The sequence below is a fragment of the Thunnus maccoyii genome, chromosome 24 (genome assembly GCF_910596095.1).
Source record: "Thunnus maccoyii chromosome 24, fThuMac1.1, whole genome shotgun sequence".
NCBI classification, from domain to species: Eukaryota; Metazoa; Chordata; class Actinopteri; order Scombriformes; family Scombridae; genus Thunnus; species Thunnus maccoyii.
This window is the reverse complement of record NC_056556.1, coordinates 17,110,013-17,137,557: the sequence shown is the minus strand read 5'-3', so window position 1 is coordinate 17,137,557 and position 27,545 is coordinate 17,110,013. Positions and strand designations below refer to the sequence as shown.

At 41.8% G+C, this 27,545-nt stretch overlaps 3 protein-coding genes across 7 annotated transcripts in view; 1 reads left to right on the top strand and 2 right to left on the bottom strand.

Moving 5' to 3' along the window:
* Window positions 1-539: 539 nt before the first annotated feature.
* On the top strand, window positions 540-14,155 carry ical1 (islet cell autoantigen 1-like). Of its 3 annotated transcripts, none has more exons than XM_042404837.1 (15): window positions 540-671; window positions 1,688-1,720; window positions 2,185-2,359; window positions 5,519-5,591; window positions 6,294-6,417; window positions 6,561-6,759; window positions 6,845-6,970; window positions 7,171-7,269; window positions 7,436-7,521; window positions 8,078-8,127; window positions 8,403-8,447; window positions 8,623-8,826; window positions 10,813-11,109; window positions 11,210-11,305; window positions 11,701-14,155. In XM_042404837.1, the coding sequence occupies exons 2-15, from the start codon at window positions 1,710-1,712 to the stop codon at window positions 11,814-11,816; spliced, it is 1,701 nt and encodes a 566-aa protein (XP_042260771.1). In that variant the 5' UTR covers window positions 540-671; window positions 1,688-1,709; the 3' UTR covers window positions 11,817-14,155. The 3 variants fall into 3 exon arrangements, with proteins under 3 accessions (XP_042260771.1, XP_042260772.1, XP_042260770.1); XM_042404836.1 differs by having other exon boundaries at window positions 541-671; window positions 8,593-8,826; XM_042404838.1 differs by lacking the exon at window positions 8,623-8,826.
* Window positions 14,156-14,402: 247 nt separating this feature from the next.
* Window positions 14,403-23,964, bottom strand: LOC121892060 (protein FAM117B-like). Of its 3 annotated transcripts, none has more exons than XM_042404840.1 (9): window positions 23,677-23,964; window positions 23,455-23,578; window positions 20,349-20,589; window positions 18,973-19,056; window positions 18,599-18,709; window positions 17,502-17,645; window positions 17,094-17,301; window positions 16,855-16,975; window positions 14,403-16,763 (listed from the first exon to the last, which is right to left on the bottom strand). In XM_042404840.1, the coding sequence occupies exons 3-9, from the start codon at window positions 20,367-20,369 to the stop codon at window positions 16,538-16,540; spliced, it is 915 nt and encodes a 304-aa protein (XP_042260774.1). In that variant the 5' UTR covers window positions 20,370-20,589; window positions 23,455-23,578; window positions 23,677-23,964; the 3' UTR covers window positions 14,403-16,537. The 3 variants fall into 3 exon arrangements, with proteins under 3 accessions (XP_042260774.1, XP_042260775.1, XP_042260773.1); XM_042404841.1 differs by having other exon boundaries at window positions 23,455-23,534; XM_042404839.1 differs by having other exon boundaries at window positions 23,455-23,964.
* Window positions 23,965-25,047: 1,083 nt separating this feature from the next.
* The window catches only part of LOC121892265 (bone morphogenetic protein receptor type-2-like), a 35,603-nt gene continuing 33,105 nt past the window's right edge, over window positions 25,048-27,545 (bottom strand). Inside the window, exon 13 of the mRNA XM_042405203.1 lies at window positions 25,048-27,288. Within this exon, the coding sequence (XP_042261137.1) occupies window positions 27,038-27,288 (251 nt within the window). The 3' untranslated portion in view covers window positions 25,048-27,037. The remainder of the gene's footprint in view (window positions 27,289-27,545) is intronic.

Here is a 27,545-nt window from a genome sequence, read left to right as displayed (position 1 = left end):
CCCTCCACTCAAAATTGTATTTTTCTTCTTGTTCCTACAGTTGAATGTTTGAGTTTCACTGTGCAGAGTTATATATGTGCAAAGTTTGAAACTAGAAGGCTGTTTTCACATTCATCTGCTGAAAGTGGAAAGCTTCTGTGTTCATTGAAAATCTGATTTTAAGAGGCGGGCCTACAAGCATGATTTGTGACATCACAAGTAGTTTAGAGCCAATCCTGGTCCAATATTCAATTTACACAGTGTGATGTGGAAAACTGAAGCCTCCAGTGCACATATACTGAGATGAACCTAATAGGAGATATCTTCTGTGAAGTAGTTCAGCTTTTGAAATGAAATATATTTGCATATTCATAGACTCTGGGATTTTTAATGAGGGAGAAGGAGAAGGTGTCATTTTAAGGATTTTAACGTGGAGTATTTCATGTGTCCTGGTTGGGAACCACTGTATTAGGCTATGTGACGTCCACTTTTGCAGCTGCAGATTGCTCATCTTTTTTAATAGACGATCTTTGGTGTGACCTGAACTGCAGCGACCCCTTCTGTCCAAACAGCGCTACAGCTACTTTGCATATCCTGTTTCTCTGACTCAGATGATGACGGCTATCGGGAGAGGAGGCTAGCCGACCTGCGCTGCATAGATGCTCGGACTGCCGGACAAAACTACAAGCAAGGTTTGAATAAACTCGTGAAATATCTTACTGTAAGATGAAACCCGGACGTGTTGAGCTGTCGCTCGGTTAAATGTTAAACAAGCCTTTTAACATGTTGCGGCTACGACACTTGCTACAAGCTAAACTGCTGCTAGCACACGAGCACCTCTGACTGACGTTTCCTGGCAACCCTCTGCTACCGTTACGTTTATTTATATTTTTTATACCTTCTCATGAATTTATTCACACGTCAGAATGACTCTTTATTGAGTTTTCTTTTTCCGTATCAGCAAAGCAGCGTTTGTTGTAACTGAACACCTGCTCGACAACCAGCTGGCTCTCAGTTGTCCCGACTGCTTCAAGTCTCTCTGATGTTAAACCTGATTATAAGTCACCGGGGAACAGCTGTCAGCCCAGTGTTCAGGCTTGTTGTTGTGTCCGGAATGTAGCACACTGAAAATCAACAGGAAAACCAGCTGCAGTTCATTTGCAATATTTTTTTTTTCCATTCATTAGTAGACACTGAGACTGTGACTGTACTTATAATAGACAGTCAGTCAGCCTGTCAGTCTGCTGCCTTCAATGTCTGGACATGTTTTCCTGTGAGGACCATCAACAAGCAAAACATATGAAACCTCATATACAATCATTGCCACAAATTACTATTTTATTTTATACATTAATGCCACTTTTAGGGTCATATGCATTCATCCACATTCTTCCTTTGTCTAAACTTCATCTCTATGTTCATCTCTTAAAACCGTTCTGTTTTCATAGGCTTATGACTGGCTCACTGTTTTTCAACTTTTTATTTATTTATTTTTTCTCTTTTATTGTTATTATTTGTGTGTGTATGCTTGATTTGATGTTCATTTGTAATTGTTGTATTTCTGTATTTTTAAACTTTGTTTTGAAATGATTTTATCATGTTGATCAGCTGCTTTTATGCTGATTTGAAGCTCTATGAACTGCCATTGTGTATACAAAGTGCTATGAATTGACTTGACTTGACTATGTTTTTGTTTGTTTGTTTTCAGAACAGAAAAAGTCTGATATCCAATGATGGACGGGTATGTGTACATTTCATTTTCCCATAACCGTATCAAAACCATTATTATTATTAATTAATTATTAATATGATTTAGAGCTGCAACCATTAGTCCAACAGAAAATGAATCAGGAGCTATTTTGATAATCATTTTCTGGTCTCTTTAGCCTTCTATGTTAGTTAACTGAATGTCTTTGTGTTCTGGACTGTTGGTTGAGACAAAACGAGACATTTTAAGTTGCATTGTGGGCTTTGGGAAACAGTGATCAACGTTTTTCACCATTTTCTGACATTTTGTAAATCAAACAACTAATCAATTAATCAAGAAAATAATCAGCAGTTTAATCGATAATGAAACTAATCATTAGTTGCAGCTCTAATATGATATAAAACACTGTTGTTATGAGCAGAACTACACATTTAGATAGAAACTATAGGCGGTAATCCCACAAGTGTCACTGACTGAGCTGTTGCCCCTGGCTCCAGGTTTGCAGGGGACATGCTGAGCGGCGGCCGGGCTCTGCTGGGTGAGGACAGCTCGGTGATGGCTCGCATGCAGAAGAAGTTCTGGAAGACCAAGCAGGTCCTCATCAAAGCCACGGGCAAAAAGGAGGACGAGTACGTAGTAGCCTCAGACGCTGACCTGGATGCCAAGCTGGAGGTAGGAGAGGAGAGAGAAACTCTTTAAGAGTATGATTTTTGACATTCAGCAGGAGTTGCAACAACGCAACACTGTGTTTCCATGCTTATAATGAGTCGTGTAAGATACTGTGTATATTTTTACTTTTGTCATATGCTTAAGTTAAAGATGTTCTCTTGTGAAGAGTCACCACTCCCTCTGCTATTCTCTCATCATTTCCGAGTGCTTTCTACCACCGGTGGCCATTCTCTAAGCATTATGTCCTTCCCAGGGGAACCATGTTTGTTTTCTCTTCTCCCATTTATTCACTGTATGAGAAGTACACTCTGACAAAACCACTGCTGCAGTTGAAAGCACAGTAGTAACCCAATAATGGTGTCAAATGCTTCAAGTGCTTGGATCAGTTACTTCAGTACCAAAGCAGCATAAAAAGACTCAAGTGAAAAGATATTTTTTTGTGAAATATTGGGTAATTATACCTCTGTGGGCCTTGAGCAATCATTAAAATGAAACCATCTTCCAAATCTTTATCTTCAAAGTAACTAATAACTACAGCTGTTAAATATATGTAGTTGATTAGATGTATAAAATAGCAGAAAAGTACCTCAAATTTGTATTTCAGCACAGGCCTTGAGTAAATGTTCTTGGTTATTTTCCACCTCTGACACAGTCTAAATAATGTTTACCTCCTGAAGGCAAAGTCATTGATATTTTTTGGTCGTTTTTCCCCACAGAGCAGATGAAAATGTACCTCCTGCATATTATTGATCTGGAATATTCTACACGTAGTTTTGGAATTATACATGCAGGTTTCTACCATCCATTTCTGCAGTATATGCTTCTTAAAATAGTATGATGCTTGTGGAATGTTAGAGAGAAAGTTGTGGAAAGGAGCACACACACACACACACACACAGCTGCTGTAGTTGCATTCACCATTGTAGGTATTGTTTACCAAATGTTCTCATGTCATTGTTGAGTATTATGTAGCTGCAGAATAAATACTTTTTTTTTTTTTTCAGCACATGGGCACTGCATTGACACAAGCTGTCCTCCATGGTTTGCAGAGATCTTTTCTTGCTGTCTAGTTACAGTTCTAATTATGCGTTAGACGTCTCACACCACATCATAGCTGTGAAAATGTCAGGGTACAGTATGTGCCTCTGCTTCTCAGTCATTTCCCACCGCTGCATCAAATGAGAATGGACAGTTTGGATTGGCTGAAACCTGGCTGGCATTTAGTTGTGACAGGCCGTCTGGCCGTCTAGTCCTGCGAGACGGGGACGTGGTAGTGTTTCATGGAGCTGCTTTGGGATGCACTGTGAGGCTTTTGTTTGCTCTGGAACAAGAGCAGGCGTCTTCTGTCCTCCTGCTCTCATTGTTCCTCGATTCACCCCCGGTGAGAGAAAGGGAAAGTGACGAAAGTCGAAAAGAAAAGCGGAAGGCAGAGGGAGAACCATGTACAAAGATCCCACAAGAGTAAATATAGAGTAGATCTGCCAAGTTGCTTTTTTACTTTCCTCTCTTTCACAAATTCCACCTTGAATTTGAGCCCTCTGTGAAGCAGCAGAGCGCTGACACCGCCAGGGCAGATTAGATTTGGAGCTGCTCTCTGGATGACAGCCTTACAGCTAACCTGATTTTATTGCAGTATTGCCTCAGTGTGCTTTCAGATTTCAGATGAGCTGCCTTGTGACATACTTGAATGAAATATTTGATCAGTTTTTGTCAATATTTGATATGCAAATTTTGAAAACTGACAATTTTTTAAGCCTCAGTATGCTTTTAGATGACATTCATATAAATCCGCATACAAGGAGACATTAAGAAAGTTAGTTTAATAAAAATAAGCATGATCTCAATGAATCGGTGAGTATTGCTCATCTCTCTAATAAGCAATGAGAAAGGTGTGTTGTGCTGGAGCTGTACACAGCCTGAGATGTGCCGCTGACAGGTGTTTGGCCACTGCTGAGGCAGACAGGCTGAAGGCAGCGACTGTTTATTTTATAGTTAATCAGTAACTCTCCACATGCTCAAGTCGCCCCATCCCTTTGCTTTCTTACAGTCAGTCCTGCCTGGGTGCAGGTAGAAGAAGCAGGCAGCACTCTGCTCTTCTTTATAATGGTTTTGCCCAACATCTGAAAACATGTTTCCACTGTGATTCTTGACTGCGGGAGAAAATTACTTTACTGTACTTTTGCCATCACGTATCGATGTCCTGTAACTGTATACTGACTAGAACATCCCTCGCTCCCCACTAAAAGGAAAAACAAGAATTCAAGTTGTGTGATTTGCTTTAAATTTTTAATATAACCCCCAACTCTCACAGGAGGTAGCATCTTCACAACCTAAACCGAGCTAAATTACACCTTATCAACATGTTTGTTCCAACCCAGCTCACAGTAGGAAACACCTGAAAAACAACCCCAATTTAGCAAACAACCTAAATGCAACCAAACAAACCACAAGAATGGAAACCAGCAGAGAGAGCATGACTGGTTGACTTCCATTTACTCATATGGTGGAATTGACAGGCAGGTCCTAAATGCAGTGCAATCCACAGTGGTCAAAAATGATTGATAAGGTTTCAGAAAAAAACAAACATTGTGACATTCAACAGCTTTTGTAATTTGCCTGAAATGTCACATAGTTATAATAAGCTGATGATTAATTGGAACTGAAAGTTATCAATAGACAATACCAATTGAAACAGCCTCACAGTTATATCTCTCATACTTCCTCAACCCAGTGTTGTACACATTGATCCCAGATGAGCAGCAGGCTGTAAAAGTCAAAGTGACCCTTTAAATCCCTCAATCTTCCTAACAGAAAGCAGCACTGGAGTGGCCTCGAAAATCTGCGTTGCCATGACACACACTCATCATTTAGTCACCGTTGTTGTCTAGCAGATGGGAAAGGAAGTGGCCCACTGCCAGACAGATAGCAAGAGAGAGAAAAATATGTTCTGCTCACTGATTTAGAGTGTGGAACCTTGCCTCGCTGATGCGGAGACAAGTATCGCAGTGCGAAGTAAAGCCTTGAAATAAGTGATGTGAAGGTGGAAGTGAAAGAAAATCCCAACACTACACACTGCTTTTGAGAAAAGTTATCAAGACGAAACTGTCTTAGTTACTCATTTTGCGTGTGAAGTATTGTAATTTGGCCTGTTTGTCTCTGCAGTTCTTCCGCTCTGTTCAGTCCACCTGTACAGAGCTGCTGAAGGTGATCGAGAAGTACCAGCACAGGATTACACGTGAGTGAGATTCCAAACTACACCTAACATGCACTTTTATCTTGTTTCTGTGTTTTATGAGAATGTTCCTGGTTGTTAAACAGCTGTTTTGTTCCCAGATATTTCACGAGTTTTTAAAGGTTAAGTCTGGTGATATTCCATATTTTTTTACCCAAACCAGCAACAAATTGATCTACTAACAAGTATTATGTGTATTCAAAGCCTGATATCTTCTTCCTCTGTGCCACAGAGCTCCATTGTTGTCCACTAACAATTAAAACCACATTAATGAGCCACACTGTTGCACTGGCTGACATCTTCCTTCATTACCATGAACACACACTAGTTTATTCACCTTTCTGCTGCCAGAAATGCTCACTAGAGCACCAAATGTGGATTCATCCGCTGCTGAAAATAGTCCCCAACAAAAGCACTATTTACTCCTGTTTGAGTAATGTTTGCTACAAACTACAGTGACCAGCTGTTTTATAAAATGAAACAAAATATTGGTGAGATGTTTTTCAAGATTTATGTATCCAGTAGGAGAGCCACAGAGAGAGTAGAGATTATCACCAGAATTATTAGACTTGACAATATGTCACACTCTATTTTAAAGGAGAATTATCCTGATTGATGTGATATTTTCATTTTTTTTGTTGACATAAAGCTACAGTCTTTGTGTAAATAGTATGCAGAAATTCAAACTTTGAGCTCTCTCTCCAGGCTTGTCCCAAGAGGAGAACAAGCTCGGCCTGTTTCTGCGATTCCAAGCTGAACATGATCGCACCAAAGCTGGCAACATGATGGACGCCACCAGCAAGGCCCTGTGCACCTCCGCCAAGCAGAGGTCAGCAGCAGGAAACAATGAATATACATTGCATTGTAAACAATCTTAAACTATCAAGGACTTAGAGAAATGTTTGAAATGTGTTGCATGCTGAGTTAATTCTCCAGTGTCCTCCCGCTCATGCACATGTATACTTTATCCAGGATGGCACTTTGCCCGCCTCTGCACCGTTTGCACCAGGAAGTGGAGACGTTCCGGCGGCGCGCCATCGCTGACACACTTCTAACAGTCAGTCGTATGGAGAAGGCCCGCACCGAGTACAGAGGAGCTCTGCTCTGGATGAAAGACGTCTCACAAGAACTGGACCCTGACACTTACAAACAGCTGGAGAAGTTCCGCAAGGTAGGAGGATGTTTGTTTGGGTGTAAGAGAGCAGGTGGGTACTCTGTCTCTATGATTTAATTCATCATCTGCCTTCTGTCATCAGGTCCAAGCCCAGGTCAGAGGGACAAAGGGCCAGTTTGAGAAACTAAAGAATGATGTGTGTCAGAAGGTTGACATGCTGGGAGCGAGCCGCTGCAACATGCTCTCCCACTCCCTCTGTACCTACCAGGTAAACTACTGACTATGTACAATATACAGTATGCTTTAGAAAGTATTGTTTTTTGAGTAGCAAAAGACATAAACCAGCCCTCTTAATATATAGTTTGCCATTTTCAAAACAGATGCATGCAATGCTCTTGCACTATATAGTCAGCAGAATATACTATATAAGTTACGTAAGTTGATCTATTTTCTTTCCTGTCATGACAGACCACTCTGCTGCAGTTCTGGGAGAAGACAGCTCATGCCATGTCGGGTATCCACGAGGCCTTCCAAGGACACGTATCATACCAGTTCACCACACTCAAGGTAGTTCAGACTAAGAAAACATTACTGTGCAATCCCAGGTGGACAGCAGCAACACAGTATGAAGACCTAAAGACTGGAGGGGAATTTGACTGTCTAACTTGTAGCTGAAGTAATGTGTGAATACATGTGTCTTTATCACATTTAACAGCATTCTTCCCTCCTACAGGACCTGCGGGACCCACTGGAGCAAATAACAGACACACAGAAACTAGAGGACAAGAAGGAGAAGGCTCTACAGAGCAACACAGACAGGTGACAGGACACGCTTAAAGACTTTTCTAGAGTAAAAAGATAGTTTCATGTCATCTTCTATCATTAGTTAATAAACCAAATGAAGTCGGATGTCTGTTATTAAACTCAGCCCTGACTCACACACCCTGCCGACCATCTGTCTCTGTTTTCATGCCACTACTCCCTACTCTCTCTCTGCCCTGTCATCATTCACTCACACACACACATACACACACATACACACTTCTGTTGTCACCCATTTCCATCGCTATATTCTCACTTTATTCTCTGCTGTCTTTTATGTCTGTATTTTTGCACACAATCACTTCAGCTATGTCTTCATCAAACATGAGGCCAATGTCATGCCCATGTTTACTCACAAGTAAGTGTGTGTACGGCAGGTTTCAGTAGTGACCCATGTGATCGGGCAGGACATTAGAATAGTGAGACAGCGCTTTTTAACAGCAGTTTCAAATCAAATAGAGGCTACTGCATCGCTAAAAATAGCTAAACTGTGTCTAGCCAGCTAGATAAGGCACCTTCTCATTTTTTCCCCTCCTCCTTCCTTCTCCCTCAGTCTGGTGTCCTTGGATGACGACAAGCCATCAGGAAGTGCCTCTGACGCAGGTATGTACTGCCCCCTGTAGGCTGAAACCCATGATGGATAGTCCGCAGAGTGGAATTTTACAGTTCTTCTCATTTGTTTTGGCACAATCCCCAAATGAAGATTCTAAAAATGCTGTGTGAAATTGTTAAATCCTTAATAACAATAGTATATACACCGAAATCCAGTGTTTTTTCTTCTGTCATATGCTACAAATATCTATTTACTGTAATGTCACATTGTTTGCGTATAATTAAGAATAACGTTCCTGTTGTTGCGGATGTGCCTTCCTCTCCAGACCCCGCCCTCAGCAGTGACGGACAGAGCCAATCAAGTGACACTGGTAGGTGACAGATAGTGTATTGTTTATGAGTGTTTGCCATGTTGTGTAGCCAGCACTTGTGTAAATAATACAGATGTGTGTATTGGGTTTGCTGTTGCTCACTATGGACCGGTTACCTCCCGGCTTTATGATCCTTTGACACCAGTGTCCCAAAACGCTACCACGTCTACTCCAGCCCAGCACGATCTGAGCGGACTATCACTGGCCTCCGATGGCGACCTGATGCTCATGGCCTGTGATCTGCCACAGCCACAGCTCCCAGCCCCAACAAACACCCCCTTCCAGCCTCAGCTCTTGCCTGCTCCCCATGCTAGAGGACAGGAGGAACCCTGGGGCTTTGGAAGCCCTCAGTCCAGCCTCGCACAGCTGCCTGCCACCGGTAAACAGGCTGGATGTCTCCTTTTGTCCTCTCAACTTCAAACTCTCAGCTTCTCAGCTTCTCATCTGACTTGTGCTTGGATGTGGCAGAAATTCATCTCTTCTGGGATTAACTTTTTCAACTCTGCTTCCTTTTTGCTCTTTGGCCTGGCTTGCGCAAGGGTTTGTGTTTCTTTCACTTACTGACATTTAGAAGAGAAGAACAGCCGCTTCACTTCTGAGTCTCACTTCTTTAATATTCTGGGCTGCATTTACTGACAATTTACAGTGAGGTTTGGCCAGCTAGATGAAAAACCTGTTGAAATGTGAATTTCTGAACAAATTAATGAATTACATTAATTTGTAACCCATGCAGCTTACTCATGACCTCCCTTATAAATACAATATCAATCTTCTCCAGCTTGAGGAATTGATGTTACAACACATATTGTAACACACAGTATTGGTCCCTTTACATTTAAATGTTCTTTTTGCTTTCTATTATCATCCATATCAATTACAATTACTGCAAATCAAGTCTGAGAGAGTTTGGTGTATAGAAGGAAACATTTTGCTGAACTGTGAAGTAGCATTTTGTGTGCAAATCAGGACACACATTAGGAGATGTTTTGCACATTTAAACCAGTTAATAAGTAATTGTATTGAAAACTATGGCACCTTTTATTTGTTTGATGGTTAAACAGGCAGCTTGAATGACAGCTGTCTGTTGAGACGCTCATATAGAGAAAAGAAGACTCCAGTGTTTGCTGATGAAAGCTGAAGCCAAGTGTTCAGTCTCTAGACCTTCATCAGGGCAAATGTTTGACAATGGGGAGTCCTCAGGCTTATAATAACATCTAACAGAGCACACCTGCACTCTGTCATGCAAGTACACATGGGAAATGTAGTTCCCAAGGTCCAAATACACAGGACACTCTACAATAAAATGTAGCAGTCTACAATAAAACATATCAGAAAAACTGAGGAGAAATCAATACAGAAAACAATAAATTAAGACTTTGTTGATCCCTTGGGGGAAACTAGGGGTTACAGCAGTATGAGAGTAAACAGACCACATACAGTAGGTATACAAATGGTAGAGCAAGCAGGAATAAAAATGTAAAATGGAGAAAACTATCCATAAATCCAAATTAAATTAAATCTACAGTATATACACATATAGAAGGTAAACAGTAAGTACAGAACAAACTGTACAACCAATTGAAAGCCAAAGAAATGTCATGAATATTTCTCATTAGTTTGTTTTGTACAAGTTAGAAGTTAAACTGTGCCTGTTTTAGACACAAAAGAGAGAAGGCTCTTTTCTATATTAGATTGGCTTTATCATATTTTAGATTTGGCTGCTTTTTCCTGCCAAAATTGGGTCTTTCTTGTACCTAACATGCTGTTCAGCTTTCTGAATAAATCTGGCTGAGCTGAATGTTGAGAAGTTTGCTAGCGTCACATTCACAGACTCTCACAGCAGACAGTTGGTCTTGTATCAGGAAAAGCACAGACGTTACTAATCACATTAACGATGGCTCTGGTCCAGCATTCACGTTCATGTTTTGTAGCAAGTAATGTCATTAGTTGCACCTGTTTCCCAAGCCTGCTGTGGAACACAATGTACTCAATGTGTATGTCACTCTATATCTTGCCCTCTTTTTTCTACATCTACCTGCTTTTAAGTGCCAGCAGATGAAGTTGTAAGGTATTATTAATGAACTGCCAGTCATACTGCTGATAAAATGAAAAAGGTTATTAGAAATACAGTCAGAGTACATCTATCCTATTTTGTCCTTCACATTTTCCAATATTTAGTTATTTCAGCCCTTTTTTTCTCTTTTTCAAACTTCACCTTTGCTGACTGGATCTCTGCTTTTGTTTTCTTTTGTTCGTTCTGTAACAAATTGGTGCTCAGACACATCTGTTTTTTTCAGAATCAGCTGTGATGCATTTGCCTCTGGTTTAATACAGAACCCCTCCTCTCTTTCTCCCTCCCCTAAAGGTGGGGGTCTGCTCAACCTTGCTGCAACAGGGCTGAGACCAGAGGAGGAAGACGGTGAACGGGGTGACATGGCTTTCCTCAAAGACCTCCTCAGCCCAGGTCCGGGGGCTGCTGACGAGTTCAGCAGAGAGTGGCAGGATGCTTTCGGGCTGTTGGACGCTCCCAGCGTCCCTCCTGCAGGCACAGGGGCAGCGAGCACCAGCGGCCCGGACCCTGCAGCTCGCCCAGCCTCCAACCCTCCCAGCCCCACCGGCTTCTTGCCCTCCCAGCTGCTGGATCACAGTCTGAGCTCCACAGGTGAGCCACACTGCCCTCTGCTGGAGGGATGAGTTCACTGCAGTACACTCCCCATGATGCAGAAGCATAAAATTCTTCTTTACTCTGTGCTATCTTTTAGGCTGGTCAACCCCACCTATGTTCCAAGCTCCACCCCTGCAGCCTCCTCCTGGTCAGAACCAATCAGCTCAGCCGGCTCCAAGTTCAGCAGCTAATGGTAAGCAGCGGAGGTCTGTGCTCTGGTCTGTACCTGTGTACAGTAGCTAGCTCCTTAGTCTCAGTGGTTTCAGAGATGTGAGGATATGCTAGCCACTCGGTGTCCATGGTCTTCCCTGGTCACAACTGAACAAGCATGTTGGTAATTAACCAGAGGCACTGATGTAATATTAAAAAGGAAAAGGAAGATATGATTATATATTTGTTGCAGCCAAATCAAGTTCAGGTGTGTTGAGGTGTCACCAAACCTGTTTGAGCTGAACGCTGTCATCCAAATTGTAAATGGAGTTCCTCCCATCCTCTGGAGTTTGGATTTCTGTTTATTTAAAAAAATCTATCTTCTCCTACACAATACATTTTTACAAATCCAAACTAAACGTGTGTGTGTGTGTGCAGCTGCTGCAGGTGGATCCAGAGACATGTCTGCCTGGTTCAACTTGTTTGCAGACCTGGACCCCCTTTCCAACCCCGACGCCATTGGACGCTCCGCGGATGAGCTTCTCAACGCCTGAAGCTCTGTGTGTTTGTGTGTGTTTGTGTGTGTGTGTTTGTGTGTGTGTGTGTGTGTGTAGCAGTGTATGATTTCTCTCAAAAGATCTGGATTCCTGCAACTTTTCTTTCAAACAACCAAGTAAAACAGCACACATCGAGTAATGAACACACACGCACACTCACACACACACACACCTGCGTTTCTGTTACCAGGAGAGATGTGTACATATCCACAAATGCAAATACACACTCAGATCCATGTTACACTGGCAGATGATGTTTTATCCTGGAAAAAAGTGTCAGTTGAGACGATTGTTAAACTCTCAGAGCTGCTCTCTGCAGCTCTCAAACTGACTGTTAACACCACACATGAAGCCACTGACTCATATGCACACAGCAAACCTCACAGGTTTTGTTTTATCTTTCACTTGTGCAGCTTCTGTCAAGCAGAGAGAATGTTTGGAATACAGGTTTATTTTGGACGCCGTGGCGAGCTTTTCTGTGCTTTATTCATGTTTGCGTTGTTCGGGTGTGTGTCCGTTTGCTGTGTGCACACATCACCAGGGACCTAGGATGATTTTGTGTAGTAGCAGATGAATGCACAGCGTGTATATTAGACATAGTGTATGTATGAGATAAAACGGGACCCGAGCCTGTCACTGAGCCTGTATTTGCACACAGCAGAGGCCTGTAGCACAAAGTTCAACTCAGCCTGGCTCTCTTTAGGTTACACTGCTGATCCTGGATCACTGTTATCATGAAGCTGGTTATCAACTGACTCCCTCACCTCTGGAGTGTCATGGAGTTCTTTATATGAAATAATTAATATGCAACTATAATCCCCTTTCTGTTAGTGTGGTGACATACAGTCTACTCTCTGTTAGAACTCATAGTTGTGCAAGAGCAGGTTACCATGGTGATCTATCCTGGTTAAAAGTCAGCTTTGTCATACTGGAAAACCTAATCTTGCTTCTGATACAGACTCCTGGAAAAACTGGATCTTACAGACTCCACCAGTTTGGTAAATAATGTGATGCTTTATTGCTTGCTGTAAGGCAGTCCTCTGTTTTCTCTCTGCTAAGCATTCAGTCTACTGGTCTGAAGCCAGCACTCAACTGTGAACCATCCAGTCTCCAGAGAGGACTGATGGTTTGGTTTAGAGTGTGAACTGGCTGGTGGATACTCACACTGTCTAAACTGCGGCTTTTGTGGCGCCAACAGGCTCTTCATGTTTATCCACCCACCTTCATCCAGGATTCTACTTGCGCTGAATGTACTGTGAGTAAAAATAGGACGTTTGAATTTGTCTTCAGTCCCATCTGTCGTTTAGATTTCACTATCACAAGTCCAAGGCCAAGAAAAGTGTGTGAAGGATGAAACATTTACTTTGTAGTGAGGTTTTTTTTTTCATGAAGGAAGTTTCAAAGTAGGACACAGGGGACTCGATTGTTTTTGGTGGGTGCATTTTTAAGTCCTGAACATGACCTGAGCTGCATAAAAATATTTATTTTCAGATTTTGTTGTGTAGTATATTGAAAATAAAAATACTGAAGTAACACTATAAACACTGTAAAATACTGACTGTCTATTTTTAGCTGTGTGTGGTGTATTTTGAGGAGGCACAGACAGATTATGGAAATATTTTATGGGAAAATAATCAACACTGGAGAAATGTTACCATGTTACATATTCTACAAATGGAGTTCTTTCCTGATGTGGATTTAATTCCCACTGATTATATTTGTTTTTGACAGATAAAAACTACCAAGACTGATATTTTTGAATGTTTATGAATTGGTTTAGTTGCAAAATGAAGATGCAGATTTTTTTTGTTTCTTCATCACCATTGCTTCATCTTCTAAACTGGGTTTCCAAAATGCATTTTAGGAATAATCAGGAGTTGTTGAGATGTGAATATGACTATGTCTACAAGCACCAACTGTAACCACATCCTCAGTTCTGATATTTGTGTGCCTGTAATCACACTCAGTAGAGTTATGGTGATCAGCCATTCTCTACTCAGAAAACACTTTTTATACAAGCTGCACATTAGTGTCTCTGTTTTTTGAACTCAGTAACTTTTTGCTACACTCCACTGGAGCTGCATCACGTCTTTGAGAAGGAAAAAAAAAACAGGAAGGGACTCTAGTGATGCTCTACTACTGTATTAGTATTTATGTCACATCATGTATTATACTGTTTACTCTTGATTTACACACTAAAGAAAAAGAATGTATTTCTCAAGTCAATCACAAATGCTTTATTTAATTCAACTATGCCTTTTATTTCACTCAAGGGATTTAAACAGATGAAAACTTGGCAGTTCTGTTTCCAATAAACTGGACAAGCAAACAAAGAATCATTGTGTTGAATATTTATCTTGTCGAGCCTCGTTCCAAAATGCTATTTATCCACTTTAGAAGAGAAAAAAAAAAGTTTGTATCTGGAATAAATCTGTATTTCCACATGTACGATTCTCTTTTTGTAAACAGATGCCTGTCTAAAACCAAATAAGAACCTGTGTGATTGTTTTCTCAGCAAGTGGATATCACATTTTGGAACACATCGCTTTATTTCTAGTGTACTTTAAAAAAATGTTTGTTACATAACCATTTTAGCAACTGTTTTTTGTTTTTTTTTTTAACTCCAAATCAGGTGACTGAACAAATGACATCCACACTTCTCTCTACTTCTAGTCTGCTACAGGTTTACATCATTCAGTATTTCCATTGTGTGAGGCTACATAGATAGCAGCTGTTGGTTTGCTCTCCTATAGTAGTGTAGACTTGTTAGTGTGCGCTGAGAAGTTAGTATATCTTGGTACTTTTTTTTGTACCCTATTCACTACAACCTGAGATGGATGATGTAATCTATTCTTGATTAAAATTCTCTGAAGACCCAATTACACTCCTGAAACAAGTCTGATAAATAAATACATTATTATTCACAATAATGAGACATGTAGTAATTCACAGTACTCAGCGGAGGAAGAGGAGGAGGAGGAGGAGGAGGAAGGGGGGGGGTACAATTGTAGACTCATTCAGATACGTATCTTTGTCAGCCGATACAAACACAGTGTGCCTCTATATTTACAAACCCAGTACATTCCTATCCCACTGTAGCAGGCACAGTCAAGTAGTAATGACATATACAGGAGGATGAGCCGGAGCACGGAGAGGCTGTCAGCCCGCAAACTACACTGCAACTGTAGAAGCATGAGAATATGACCACAACTTATCCATAGAGATCCAAATATTAGTCTTATCCAGAAGAAGCTAAAACTAGATTTCAACTGATACAGAGTGACTACAATGATATAGTTGAACTAAAGCTGCTGGAAAATGGTATTTTGTGCTGTTATTTAAAAGGAGAGGGCGCTCTGGGTTACATTCAGCCTGTAAATAAAGAACTGGCTTGTAAATGTGAATGAAAAGTAGTAATAAAGGATAAAGAATGAAGTGTAACATCAACCTGTTGTTAGCTAAGACTTTCAGAGCAAGCTCTAGGAATTGTGGATTTAAAAAAGAAATATGGATTACCCTGGTGGACTACAGTGTGTTTTTTGGGTTCACCTCTCCATGCTCAGGGCCCTGCAAGCCAGAGGGGGCCTATCCTATGAGGATGTGGCCCCTCCGGACACGTAGACGTTTCACAACAACACTAGCTGAGCAAGACAGAAGGGAAATCAGCATTACAGTGACAGTGAGGGAAAGAAAAGGAGAGAAAGAGCTGGAAAAAGGAGGAAAATCAGGGGGTAGTGATGGTGGTGGAGTATAAAGGGGAGTTTTGAGCAAAGGCTGGCGCTTGGGAAGGAGGGGCAAGCAGACACAGGTTGAACACGCTGCACACATCATAGCCCTGGCCTGTGTTTCCCATAGATACACACAACCCAGCAGGGGAACAGCTCACTGCTACCAGTTAGTGTAACAAAGGCATCAGCTTGTACCAGTTTACAGTCAGCTTTCACTGTAAATGGCTAATAAAAGTACAAAACAGATGTCTGGATTTGGTTCACAGCTGTTCCTAAGCGTGGGTTAAGTGCCACCTTATTTGTGTTTCTTCTCTGTGGCCCTGCCTTTCTGTATGTATCTATAGCCATCGTAGTGCAAAGATCATGTGTGTCACATGTGAAAGAAACAAACATGATCAGAGCGCTACGCTGGTTTAGGGAAACTGAGCGGTCTAAAATATCAGGCACGTTTTTTAACTTCTCCTTTTCACGACCCTTCAAGTTTTGCTACGTTATATCTGGCAGCACCAATATAAGCCTCCGTGGTCAATCTCTTGGTCGCCAAGGAAACCAGTGGCCTTTTTTTTTTATAATGGAAGGCAAATTTTATATCAAGAGAAATAACTACAGATAGAAAAAGAGATATGTCCGTGGAAAGGCGCCATGGTATAATAATACAATGAAATAAAAGAGTCTGTCCTTTCACCCCTTTCCTCCTAAAAAACAGGAACATAACCAGCACTAAAGGTAGAAGAAAGCGATGAAATGTTAGCTGCAAACACCTGCACGGGGCTGCAGGACTCTCACGTTTTAGTTGTCTGAGGAGGAGAGGCAGTGGGAAGCGCTTTTTCAACAAGATAAGGACATCAGAGAGAGCTTAGCTGGCATGCTGAAGGCGTTCTTTTGGAGCAGAAGGGTTGTTTCCTAGTTTGAAATTTTTTCTGATTTTCATGTGGGGGTGGGGGTTTTTTTCGGGCGGGGCTTGTGGTGACTTGAAGCCCTCGTGGGCCGTCAGAAGCTCTCGGGCTCCTCCAGGAGGCAGGGCTGGGTGGACAGAGGCACGAGGGACGGGGACAGACTTCGGAGGCCCACCCCGGGGCGGAAGTTGAGGTCCGGGGCGGGCAGTAAGGGCTTGAGGATGCTGACGAGGCAGAAGGCAGAGCCGCTGTTGGGGATGAAGTTGACCTTGTTGCGGTCGGGACACAAGAAGGGAGGGATCTCCTGTAGAGGTTTGGGCCTGGAAACACACATACATGGAGACTTTTAGCCTGTAGAATATGATGTATCAGGCTTTGATACACACACAATACTTGGAGTTTTCTACTCACATGGACTCTTCAAACACTTTGACCTTCTCGCAGCCTTCTGGAGGTTCTCTCTTGAACATGTAGCTGTTGTTGGGTCTGGGAGAGGCGGCGTATTTAGGCAGCGGGGAGTAGGGGCCCAGCTCTGTGAACAGGCAGAGAGGGGAGGCTAAAGGTTAAAGGTCAGAGTCAGAAACACATCATGCTCAAACAAATTTTGGCGGAGCACGTGCTGGCTGTGTGTGTGTATGTGTGGTGCTCACCTTTGTCCTCATATGGGCTGCCTCCACCCGTGTCGTTGAGGACGGTGAGGTAGGAGGGCGAGATGGAGTCGGGGCGGCTACTGCAGTTGCTATGGCTACCGCTCAGGCCGCCCCCTGAGGGAGTCTGTGTGTCGATACTGCGGGTGCTGCTGCTGCGCTGTGGGGGGACGGGTGGGGGTGCGCGGTGCCCATCTGGGACATCCTGTGGCTGTTGTACACACACACACACACACACACACACACACAAATGAGGTCACAATAACAACGTTGCACCAGGGGCTTAATCCCTGGCCTGTGATGGTGCGTGAATCCTTGAATGTAAATGACTTTAGTGAGGAACAAAACGTTCTCGGGGAACACACGTTTTCAGAGCACCATAACCCTAATCTCTTAGTAAGAGGGACTCACAACGATGGTCTCGTCCTTCTCAGGCGTGTCTCTGATGATGATGCGTTCGATCTCCTGGTTGAGGCCCTCCACGCTGTTTCGGAAACGAGGGGCGGATGATTTGGATATAGGGATGGGTATCAGAATGGTCTTGGGCATAGGCGACTGCAAAAGACACAAACACACACACACACACACACACACGTCTGCATTTAATACAGATTCTGCAGATGTTGCAGTGACCTGCAGAGCGCTGCCGCAGATAGAAAAAATGTCAATATATTCTTCATATTTCTGGAGCTTATTGCTCAACCCACACAAGAAAAATTACAGCTGCACTTGTAACACCAACACAAGTATTCATCAAGCATATATATTGAAACAAGTGTCAGAACCCAGAGACTTAAATTCCTTAACTCAATGCTGCATTTATTAGTGCAGGAAACAGTAACAGCAAGGATCTTGATATTATTATTTGAAGTTTTTGAATTAGTCATAAAACAAGTATATAGTGAAGTTTCTAGCGATATATCAGTGTTTCTTCCTTTTTTTGTTATTTGACCTCAGTGGGAGGATGGAGGTTGTTGTATGCTCACTGGGAGGGAAACTCTTCACCCTTACTTTGGGCACCTGAGTGTGTTCCTACAAGCTAGTGGCTCTTTGTGTCAGTGAATGAACTTGTCAAAGCCACTGTGAGAAAAAGTTTGCATGATAGCTCAGCCGGCCTTTCTTTCTTTGTCTCATGAGGAGGCCCAGAAAGCAGGACAGCTGCACTCCAGCAGACTCCACAGGGAGCGTATGACTGGCCCCGCAACATGACAGGAGTGGGCACTAAGAGCATGTGTGTGTGTGTGTGTGTGTGTGTGTGTGTGTGTGTGTGTGTGTGTGTCTGCACTATGAGAGGAACCCAATTTAACTGACTTTGCATTGACCAGAGGCTGTTAAAAGCTCCACGTCAGATTTCAAATTAACAGGAGACACACATACACAAGAGCCAAACAGGGACATGAGGAAAAGTGGGACGTCCTCAAAACTCTCTAGATCAGGGACCCAACCTAGTTTTTCTCAGAGACGGCGCGAGTCGGCAGACACACACACACATTGTTTCTATTGATCACCTGCGACTGGATGATGGTATGGCTGCCATTGAACGGGGACTTGCGCTCTTTATCCCTCCGATGGCGGCTGCTGCGTTTGCTGCGCTGAAGCTGCTGACGCAATTTGGCAATCTGGAGGGTTTCAAAGACAAACAGACAGACTCTGTAATGCAGACATATAGATATACATTTACAATTAAAAATGTATGGTTGTCTTGTTACAAACATCATCCAGGTCTTTGTTACTGATGCCATTGAAAAGTGGAGAATAAAGGCAGATATAAACATCTTGTTAATGGTGGTCCCTAAAAGAGCTTCAAAAAGTGCTTATTTATAAGACAGAAGAGCATGTTTCTCTCTGTTTGGCTCCAAAATCAGGAAAAAAAAAAACTGACCTCCTTAAGCTGGTCGGTGCTCCCACAGGAGGCCGAGCGTTTGTGAGAGCCCCTCCTCCTCTCATCTGCCCAGGCCCTGGGGGTCTGATACACACACACACACACACACACACACACATTAAAGCACAAAATTTGGAGACACATAGAATAAAAAACACAGAAAAAAACAAACCTGAATTAAATAATCCATAAATAATGCAAAAAATCCAGTCTGTGTTTTATCCTGCACACTTCAAGACCAGTCATAACATCATTAAACTCTATTTCCAATGTGTCTCTGTCATTAAACATTTCATTATTTTGTGTTATTGAGTTTAAGTAAGCAAAACCAAACTATGAATAATTTATAAACAATTTATGAATTAATGAATTTCTGTCTGGTGGTGTAAAAACAGCAGAAACAACAGAGATCACCTGAGGCAATTATGAAATGTCTGATTGACAACTCTGGTTTACTTGACCTGCTGTTACACAGATCAATCACAGCTGCTGTTTGACCAGAGTTTGGTTCTAAGTCAGTCAGTGAGCGATAGAGGCAACACAGCATGGTGATGCAACTGCCTGCAATCTCTCTTAACCTCTTTGCATTAATCGCCTGCTTCATATGTGTTGCAAGGAACAAGAACACAGACAAAATCTCAGCGGTGCTTCATTCATGTATTCCTGACAATAATTCATGTATTTGTACCATAATTCTAAATTACTCAAACACCTTTGATACATGAACAATGATGTTTTATTATATAAATACTGTATGATTTACATGGCACAGCGTTTGTATGGTTCAAAAATAATATTACCAACAGAGAACCATTTGTTAGGTTGTCATTCTTATGAAGCACTATTAAAATGTGGTGTGCCTCAGGGCTCCACTCTCAGGCCACTATTATTCTTTATTTATATAAATGATTCAGGAAATGTGATATTTGCAAATGACACAACATCTGTCACATTTATATATTCACTCACTGATTAAATAAGCTAACTCTGGTTTACCTGCTTATGTAGAGGTACAAAACTGAATATCTTATAATATTTAGTGACAACAACAATATAGTACACATATTTATACATTTTGTTCCCTTCTCCAAAAACAGCCTGTTTCTTTCAGGAAAATCAGCACTTTACAATTTATGATATGAATGTTTTTCCATCCAAGATACAATTCAAAGATTCACTGCTAATCAACCAGACAGTCATCTAATCCTCGTTTTCCCAAACATCTGACAAGTGAAGGTCAATTTGTAATCAGAACTTGCCCTCTCTGCAAATTAATTTTCATTGTTAGTTGAATATCATTTGTTTGATTTTAGCCTGTGCTCCCACCTAAACATACACACACACACACACACATATAAGCAGCCCACAGCACTCACCTGCGTCGCCTTGTCCCTCATGTAGGGATGTTGGATCTGGCTGTCGTCCTGAGGCCAGGGACCTGTCAGGTGAGAGCCAGCGGTCGCGCCCTGTGAGGGCCACAGCTGGACGAGATGGCGGGAGACCGAGAGGAGAATGAGGAGCAAGGGCGCTCAGAGAGGGGGGGCGGGGGGCGGGGACGCCGGAGGACGTGGAGGAGAACCGCCGAGAGATGTGGAAGGTTAAGGCCACTGATACAGACTGAGGAGGAAAGAGAGAGAGGAGAGAGGTCAGCCCGGAGATGTAAACAAGTTATTTGTCAACACATGGTAAACACATCAACAAATCAACAGACTCACAGCTGGCCTGCAGGATAAGCCCGTGGCTGTCTTGCTCTGTCTGTCTAGGTTTGTGTGTGTGTGTGTATTCGTGTCTATGAGTGTGTGTGTTGCCAGATTGATGTTAATCCGTCCCGTGCTGGGCAGAGCGGATATGCCCCCCCTCAGTCTCCACCCAGCCCCCCTGGTTAATGGCATTAAAACAGCTTAAAGCAGAGAGGGGGTGGGTTAGGGGCACTGAGGGCAGGTGATGGCTTCTGCCCGACTGACCCTGATTCAGAGCTGCAGCAGCATGTTTTGCATGGCTGCACGGGTCCACTGACACCCGTGAGCAGTCGCTGGGCATCTGCCAGCATCAGCAAATTCTAATTCCTAATTTTAGCTACCAGATTTGTTTTGGAAAATAAGCATTAGAATGTGTTATAATAATTGACTATAGAGCTGAAACAATGATTCAACAGATAGAGGACTAATTTGGAACTATCTTGATAACTGATTCATTGTTTAAGTGGTTTTTCAAGCAAAAATGACAAAAAAACACTAAACTCAAGCGTCTAAACAGTGAGGATTTGCTGCTTCTTTAAAAATGTAATTTAACGTGATAGTAATCTGCATATCTTTAGGTATCAAGTCAGGCTGTAGCAGCACAACCCCAGAGTGGATAAAGTGAGAGAGCGTTTTATTGCTTATGTATTAAACTTTTCATTTGTAGGAGGAAGAATGTATGATTTCTCCTTCTCGCTTCAACAGATTTAATACAGTTTAATGTGAAGTCAGTGTGGGTCACCAGCAATTTTGTATCAATGCCATATTTGTTAGAGAATATACAGTGTAAGGATGACTCATCTGATCACAGGTTTCCATAGTGATCCCTGTTATTTCTCCACGTAATATGTTCCATAACTCTCAATAAGGATTTTTTCTCCAGTATGATGATCAGTGCATTCACCTGCATTTTAAGTTAACTGATACGTTCATGTTTTAATTAAACATATTTTATGCAGACACATAATTGAAAACATCACTTCTATGAAGAACAGCTTTTACATTTCTACATCTCATTCATTTTGAGATGCTTTTGTGATATCTAGGTGGAATAATATGGTGACAAAAACAAAAGTCACACCAAAACGCCACCATTTCTGAAAACAAAACTCACATATGACATGTTGCTCAACTATATGTGAGAAGACTCTCGTAGTCGTAGTAGTGATATGATGAAACAAGATTGGTTCAAACATATGTGTCAAATGATATGACCTAAGAAAAAAAGTCTCAAATTTGATGGTATTTGTAAAAAGTAGTTACTTTGGAAAAGGTGTTGAGTTGCAAATATACTCTAGGTGTCTTTGATAATATCTATAATGTAAAATGAATAATATTGAAATGTATTGTGGTGTAACCAGTTACATCACACAAGTAACACAACTGAGAAACCAGTTTAAAAACCAGGAAAACAACCACATGAATGATTGATACATGCACACACAAATGGATGCAAAGCACCTCGCAGGATGAAGAATGCATTTATGGTCCCACTGGGAAATTTAATAGCTACTCACTTCTAATAACATCATACTTCAACATACATGTATCCATATGTACAAACACACGGCATTGAGGACTGGCACTGCTGGTCCTGGAGCTAAATTTGGCTGACCGGTGCACATCACTGTTGCTAGGGAACGGGGCCGACTGATCTTCATTAACACACAGCCGTGCTTGTGTGTGTAAGTAAACAGGGGTTTGGGCAGCAGCAGTCTACTCGCAAAATGCTTGGCATTCTTTACTTTGACTGCTGCCTTTTCTGTCTCATTCTGTAAGTGTGCATAAATCAGCTGCCCACTACAATGTACTGCAGGCTGACAGCAGTAGTGATGCTGGTAGTAGCAGTAGTAGCAGCATCTTGGCTCAGCCTGATGTCATGTTTGTTTCTTAACAGTCGAGGCATACAACACTGAATAGCTACATTGATTGTTAACCCATGCAAGGACGTTCAATGGCAGTATCTCAGATCTTAGTGGGATGTAGAAACAAGTTCTTTAAAGGAGCTACTGGTTACCACCTCAGGTCCCATTAAACCAGATAAGTTCATAACATGAGACAGACATTATTGATCCACTGAGGGCAAAAATGGGACAACCAGCTCTCTCACACACAGCAGTAAACACAGGGTATAAATACAGTGTCTAGTCTCCTGGCAGAAATCATTATCATATTATTATTAACGTTACTTAAACAACAGCCTTTGCACACTACTGCACATCCAGCTTTGATTGCCATATATGTTTAAATAAATGTAATGGAATAAAAATGAATGACCTCACAAACTGTGTATGTATTTATCTTGCAAATTGCTGGGTTTTATTATTAAAAACTAGGGCTAAAGCTGAGATTATGCTTCAAATAGACAGTTGTTGGGCTTCTGCACATGTATGATGAAACCCATGTTGTTGCTTACCGACCCTCCATGCAATAAATGACTTTGTTTTATCTGAATAACTTTAAGACGCTTGAGGAGGTAAAACACAGAAATCCACAAGACATAAAGCAGAAATTTAGCGTCTTATCATCTCGCGATCCCTTGTAGGGGTCCCGACCCTCAGGTTGGGAACCATTGATGTAGGCCAATTTTGTTTACTGGGAGACAAGCATGCAACCCCCTCCCCACACACATCAAAACACACTCTGTGTTACATTGCAGACCTGAACCTTACTCTATATGACAGATGAGCTATTCTAATGATGCTGTGATGAAATGTGTGCATGTGCGGGAAAGCGCGCTCACCTGCAGAAAGGTGATCTAGGTGCGCCGCGTGCAGAGAGGCCAGCGCAGCCCCTGTTGATACCCGCCGCTACTCCAAGATGCTAAAGAGGAAACAGGCAGCGCAGAAGCAAGAGAGGAAAGCCCTCTTCCATACAAACAGGCAGACATAGAAAAGATAAAAACGTCTTCGAGGGTACAGTAGTGATACAGTAGGTGTGAAAATGGGCGTTGCTGTGTTCGCACCCTGCCTCCTCGCCGTCGTGGATGGATGTTTTTCTCTCCCGGCTGATGCGGCACGACGGCTGAAGCAGCTAACTACCAAAACCGCTCTCCGGTCGAAGGAAAAATGAGTGTAAAAAGAGGAAAGGTGAGCCTGTTGGAGTTCGTAAGATGTCGGAAAACGACGGAAAAACTAACAGAGGGTGAGAAAATACAGAAGGGATAGAAAGAAGAGGGCGCTGATGCTGGGCTCGCCTCGGTTGACACGACGGGAGAAGGACCAGTGTCAAGACAGTACCAATACACACGTAGTCTTCCGGTCCAGGTTTTCAAAGTAAAGTATTTTGTCTTGTTTATTTCTGGCAGTTCTAAACTGATCCAGACACTCCCGCAAGTCAACTGTTTATTGCACAGTGTGTAATAATAACACTGTTTCTTTTTCACATTGCACACTATATAGTAATAATAATTCTACCCTTATTTACATATTTCACTATATATTGTGTATATTGTCATTGCACAATGGATAACTATTTTTTATTTGTGATGTGTAGTGTAAGCAGCTGTTGTCACACTTATCATCTGAGAGGCTGTTTGAAGCCTTGTTGGACGTCAAAGTGACCGATGATCAGACTGGAGGCTCTGAGTTAATGACATTATCGAGTTAGACAGAACACCCCTAAAAACTATGTTTAAGGATTATTTGTGATAGATATAACCTGCCCTTTTTTATTCATAGAACACATTAATTGTCACATAAACTTGAGCTTAGATGGTGAAATCTTGCATAAGTCAATTCAATTCCAGCAGTGACATATTTTTTTATTTTGATTGCGAGTCGGTCAGTTTCCGGCCTCTCTCTGGATAACTGTGTGACTTGACGCAGCCACAGGAGGGCTCTGACGTAGCGTACCAACGCTGCGCTGCTCGTGCTGATGCTGCAGTTGCTAGGGCGCGCGGAGCAGACGGAGCAGAGAAGTGAGGTAAACAAGTGCAGGAGAGGAAATGTCTCCCTCCTGTGCTGAATTTAGCCACTCACGGTGATTCTCAGAGACTCAGGATGGGTTTGATTTACATGACAAGGTCGCAAAAATCTGTATTTTATTTGAGTCGACCCATTTTAATCCATTTAGGATTGAGAACCAGAAAATACAGCTGTGGTCCTCTGGTCTTGCCCTTGCCTCAAGTATGTAAAATATCCTACTTGACATGCCCTACCAAGTATGAATAGACTTGTTTAATTAAAATACACACATGAGGATTAAAAATGGGAAATGCACAGCTATTAGTGAGAGTTCTTAAAGGAACAGTTCTGCATTTTGGGAAATACACTCATTTGCTTTCTTGCCAAGTCTCTGCTAGGTGTCAACACTCTTGGAAAATCATTGCTCCCGACCAAGAAATTGTCATTTTTACACTTTATTTTTTGTACAGATGAAACAAATGAAATATATAACATGTTATTAGTGAGCTTAAGAGGTGCTGGTAATTAGGTTTGTTACCTTTGGACAGAACCATGCTAGATTTTTTCCCGCATTTCCAATATTTATGCTACAGATGTGAGTGGTATAAATCTTAATATTTAACTCACTGCAAGAAAGTACAAGTAGAATACACATATTTCCCAAAATGTCTGTGTTCTTTTAAAACATTGTTACAGAAAACAATTTTCAAATTGTATTGGAATATAAAATGACTGCTGATATTTTCTGCATTACAATACTTTCAGAACATGAGGCCTGAAACCCAAATGAGTCATGTCCTTAACAAATATAACCAACAATTATTTCATACATTTATTGAGATTTTTTCTTCCATATTGACTTGAAAATGTTTACAGAAACTGTACCGAGCAGACGCATAGCAATGGAATCAAAGGCCATGTCCATTGAATGCAAAACAGAATTCCATAAAAATGATGCAAATATCAATGCAATACACATACATATGTTTTTTTTTCATACAAATTACAGATTACAAAAACATAAATGAGATCTTTTCATATGCCCTGAAGCAGCGCTGAAAATACAGAATGAGTACAATGACATTTCAGCACGCCTGTACAGCGCTAGGCCCCAGCAATTCTAATGCTTGCTGACGTAAAGAAACACAATACGTGCACACTCACACACACTGACCCACTCATTCCAACATCAAAGGATGAGACAACAAGAAGCGGAAATAATATCCAGCGTGCTTCAGAAGGGTTTGTTTTTTTTTTTTTTTTCAGAGTAGTTTCTGATTTCCAGCAGAGTTCCAAGAGCAGAATCTGGGCTTTAGTGTTTCTCGTCTTTCAGTCACATACAGACAGCTAAACACAGTCAAAACAGTCCACAGTGAGGTCAGGTGATAGTGGTACATCGATTGAGTCGGCCACTGTAACAGATCCCTCCATAGATTTGATTCTGGTGATTGTAGTGTTAAAAGACCCCAGAGTTTGAGTCATTTCTGGTGTAATTGTGCAAGCAGAGAACTTCCATGAAAAACCCACTTTTCCAGTCAGCTGGGACTGATTGTTAGTGTTTGAGCCCCCTTAAGGATAGTCCAGAGAAGAAGGAAAGAGAGGATTGTCATCTATTTTCTCCTCGAGTCAGGGGGTGATAGTGTATGGTGGATTGTTTACAAACGATTGTGACTATTCATAAGTGCAACAGAGATTAACATATCAAAATAATGCAGGGATAAAACAATGACCAAAATAATGGAAGCGATAAAAACATCAAAGCATCTAAAAGCTACATCCTATTGCACAATTAAAATTATTATGATACAAAAAATGGGTACATAGTCCAAAAAAAAAAAAAAAAGAAAATTGGTATTGCATACAAATCAAGGAAATTAAAAAAAAAACGTAGTGTGTTCCGTCTTTTAAGACCGTCGATTCTTTACAGAGCCTAACTCGCAAGCGTTGCTTGATACAGCAAAGTACGAGATGAAGAGCGCTCAAAGTGTTGATTGTTTTTCATCGCCTTTTTTAAGTTTAGAGACCACTTCTTGTCGTGGTCGCAACAGACAGGACTTCTAAACACTGATTTTATCGGTTCAAAGTGCACATAGAAAGAAAGAAATCCATTCAAAACATCACTATGCTCATGAGGATGATACATGAAACAAACCGACAAAAGAGAGATTAGTAAAACGCAGGAACTGAAAGCGGATGAAAATGCTGCATAGCTGGATTCCATTTAAAGCAATGCCATCATCAGAAAGACACACAGGGAGCAGCGAGACAGACCTAATTACTGTACATGATCAGACTCGACTGTTTGTTCACAAGACACTCCATAGCTTCCTCTTGCTGACGTTGATTCAGAGCAGAGAGCAGAACAGACAAAAAAACAAACGCTCTCTGGTTTTTTTTTCAGTCTTGTCAGAGGGTCTGAGTTCACACGTGCGTGTCGCTGGGCTCGCTGGCCAAGCTTCCCCCTCGCAGGTAGATAGCTGAACTGGACTTGGGCCGGTTCTGACTGTGACCTTGACCGTGGGTGGACCCGTTGTTGTTGACCTCGGGTCCTCTGGTGTCTGTGATGACCCATGTGGTGGGTCGCCACTTCTTCAGAGAATAAGGCGTTTTGACGCGCTTCTTGATCTTGTCTCCTGTCCCCAAAGCTCCGTCTGGCTGTACCAAGCCCCCTCCTGGAAAAAAAGGAAGGAACAATGATCACTATCTGTGGAAGATTCTTACACCAGTGTGCATGAAGCATATTCAATACTGGCATGTCTCCTGTAGGTGACTGTGTAAGAGTATGTGTCCTTGAAAAGGTCTCTCTATCATTACAATTACCTACAGGTGCACTCTGGCAATTCAGCATTGCAGGGGAACTCAAGAGAGACAGATTAAAAAAAAAATGGTCAAAACTATAGCAACAGAGCCCAAAATATCCTGACTTTTA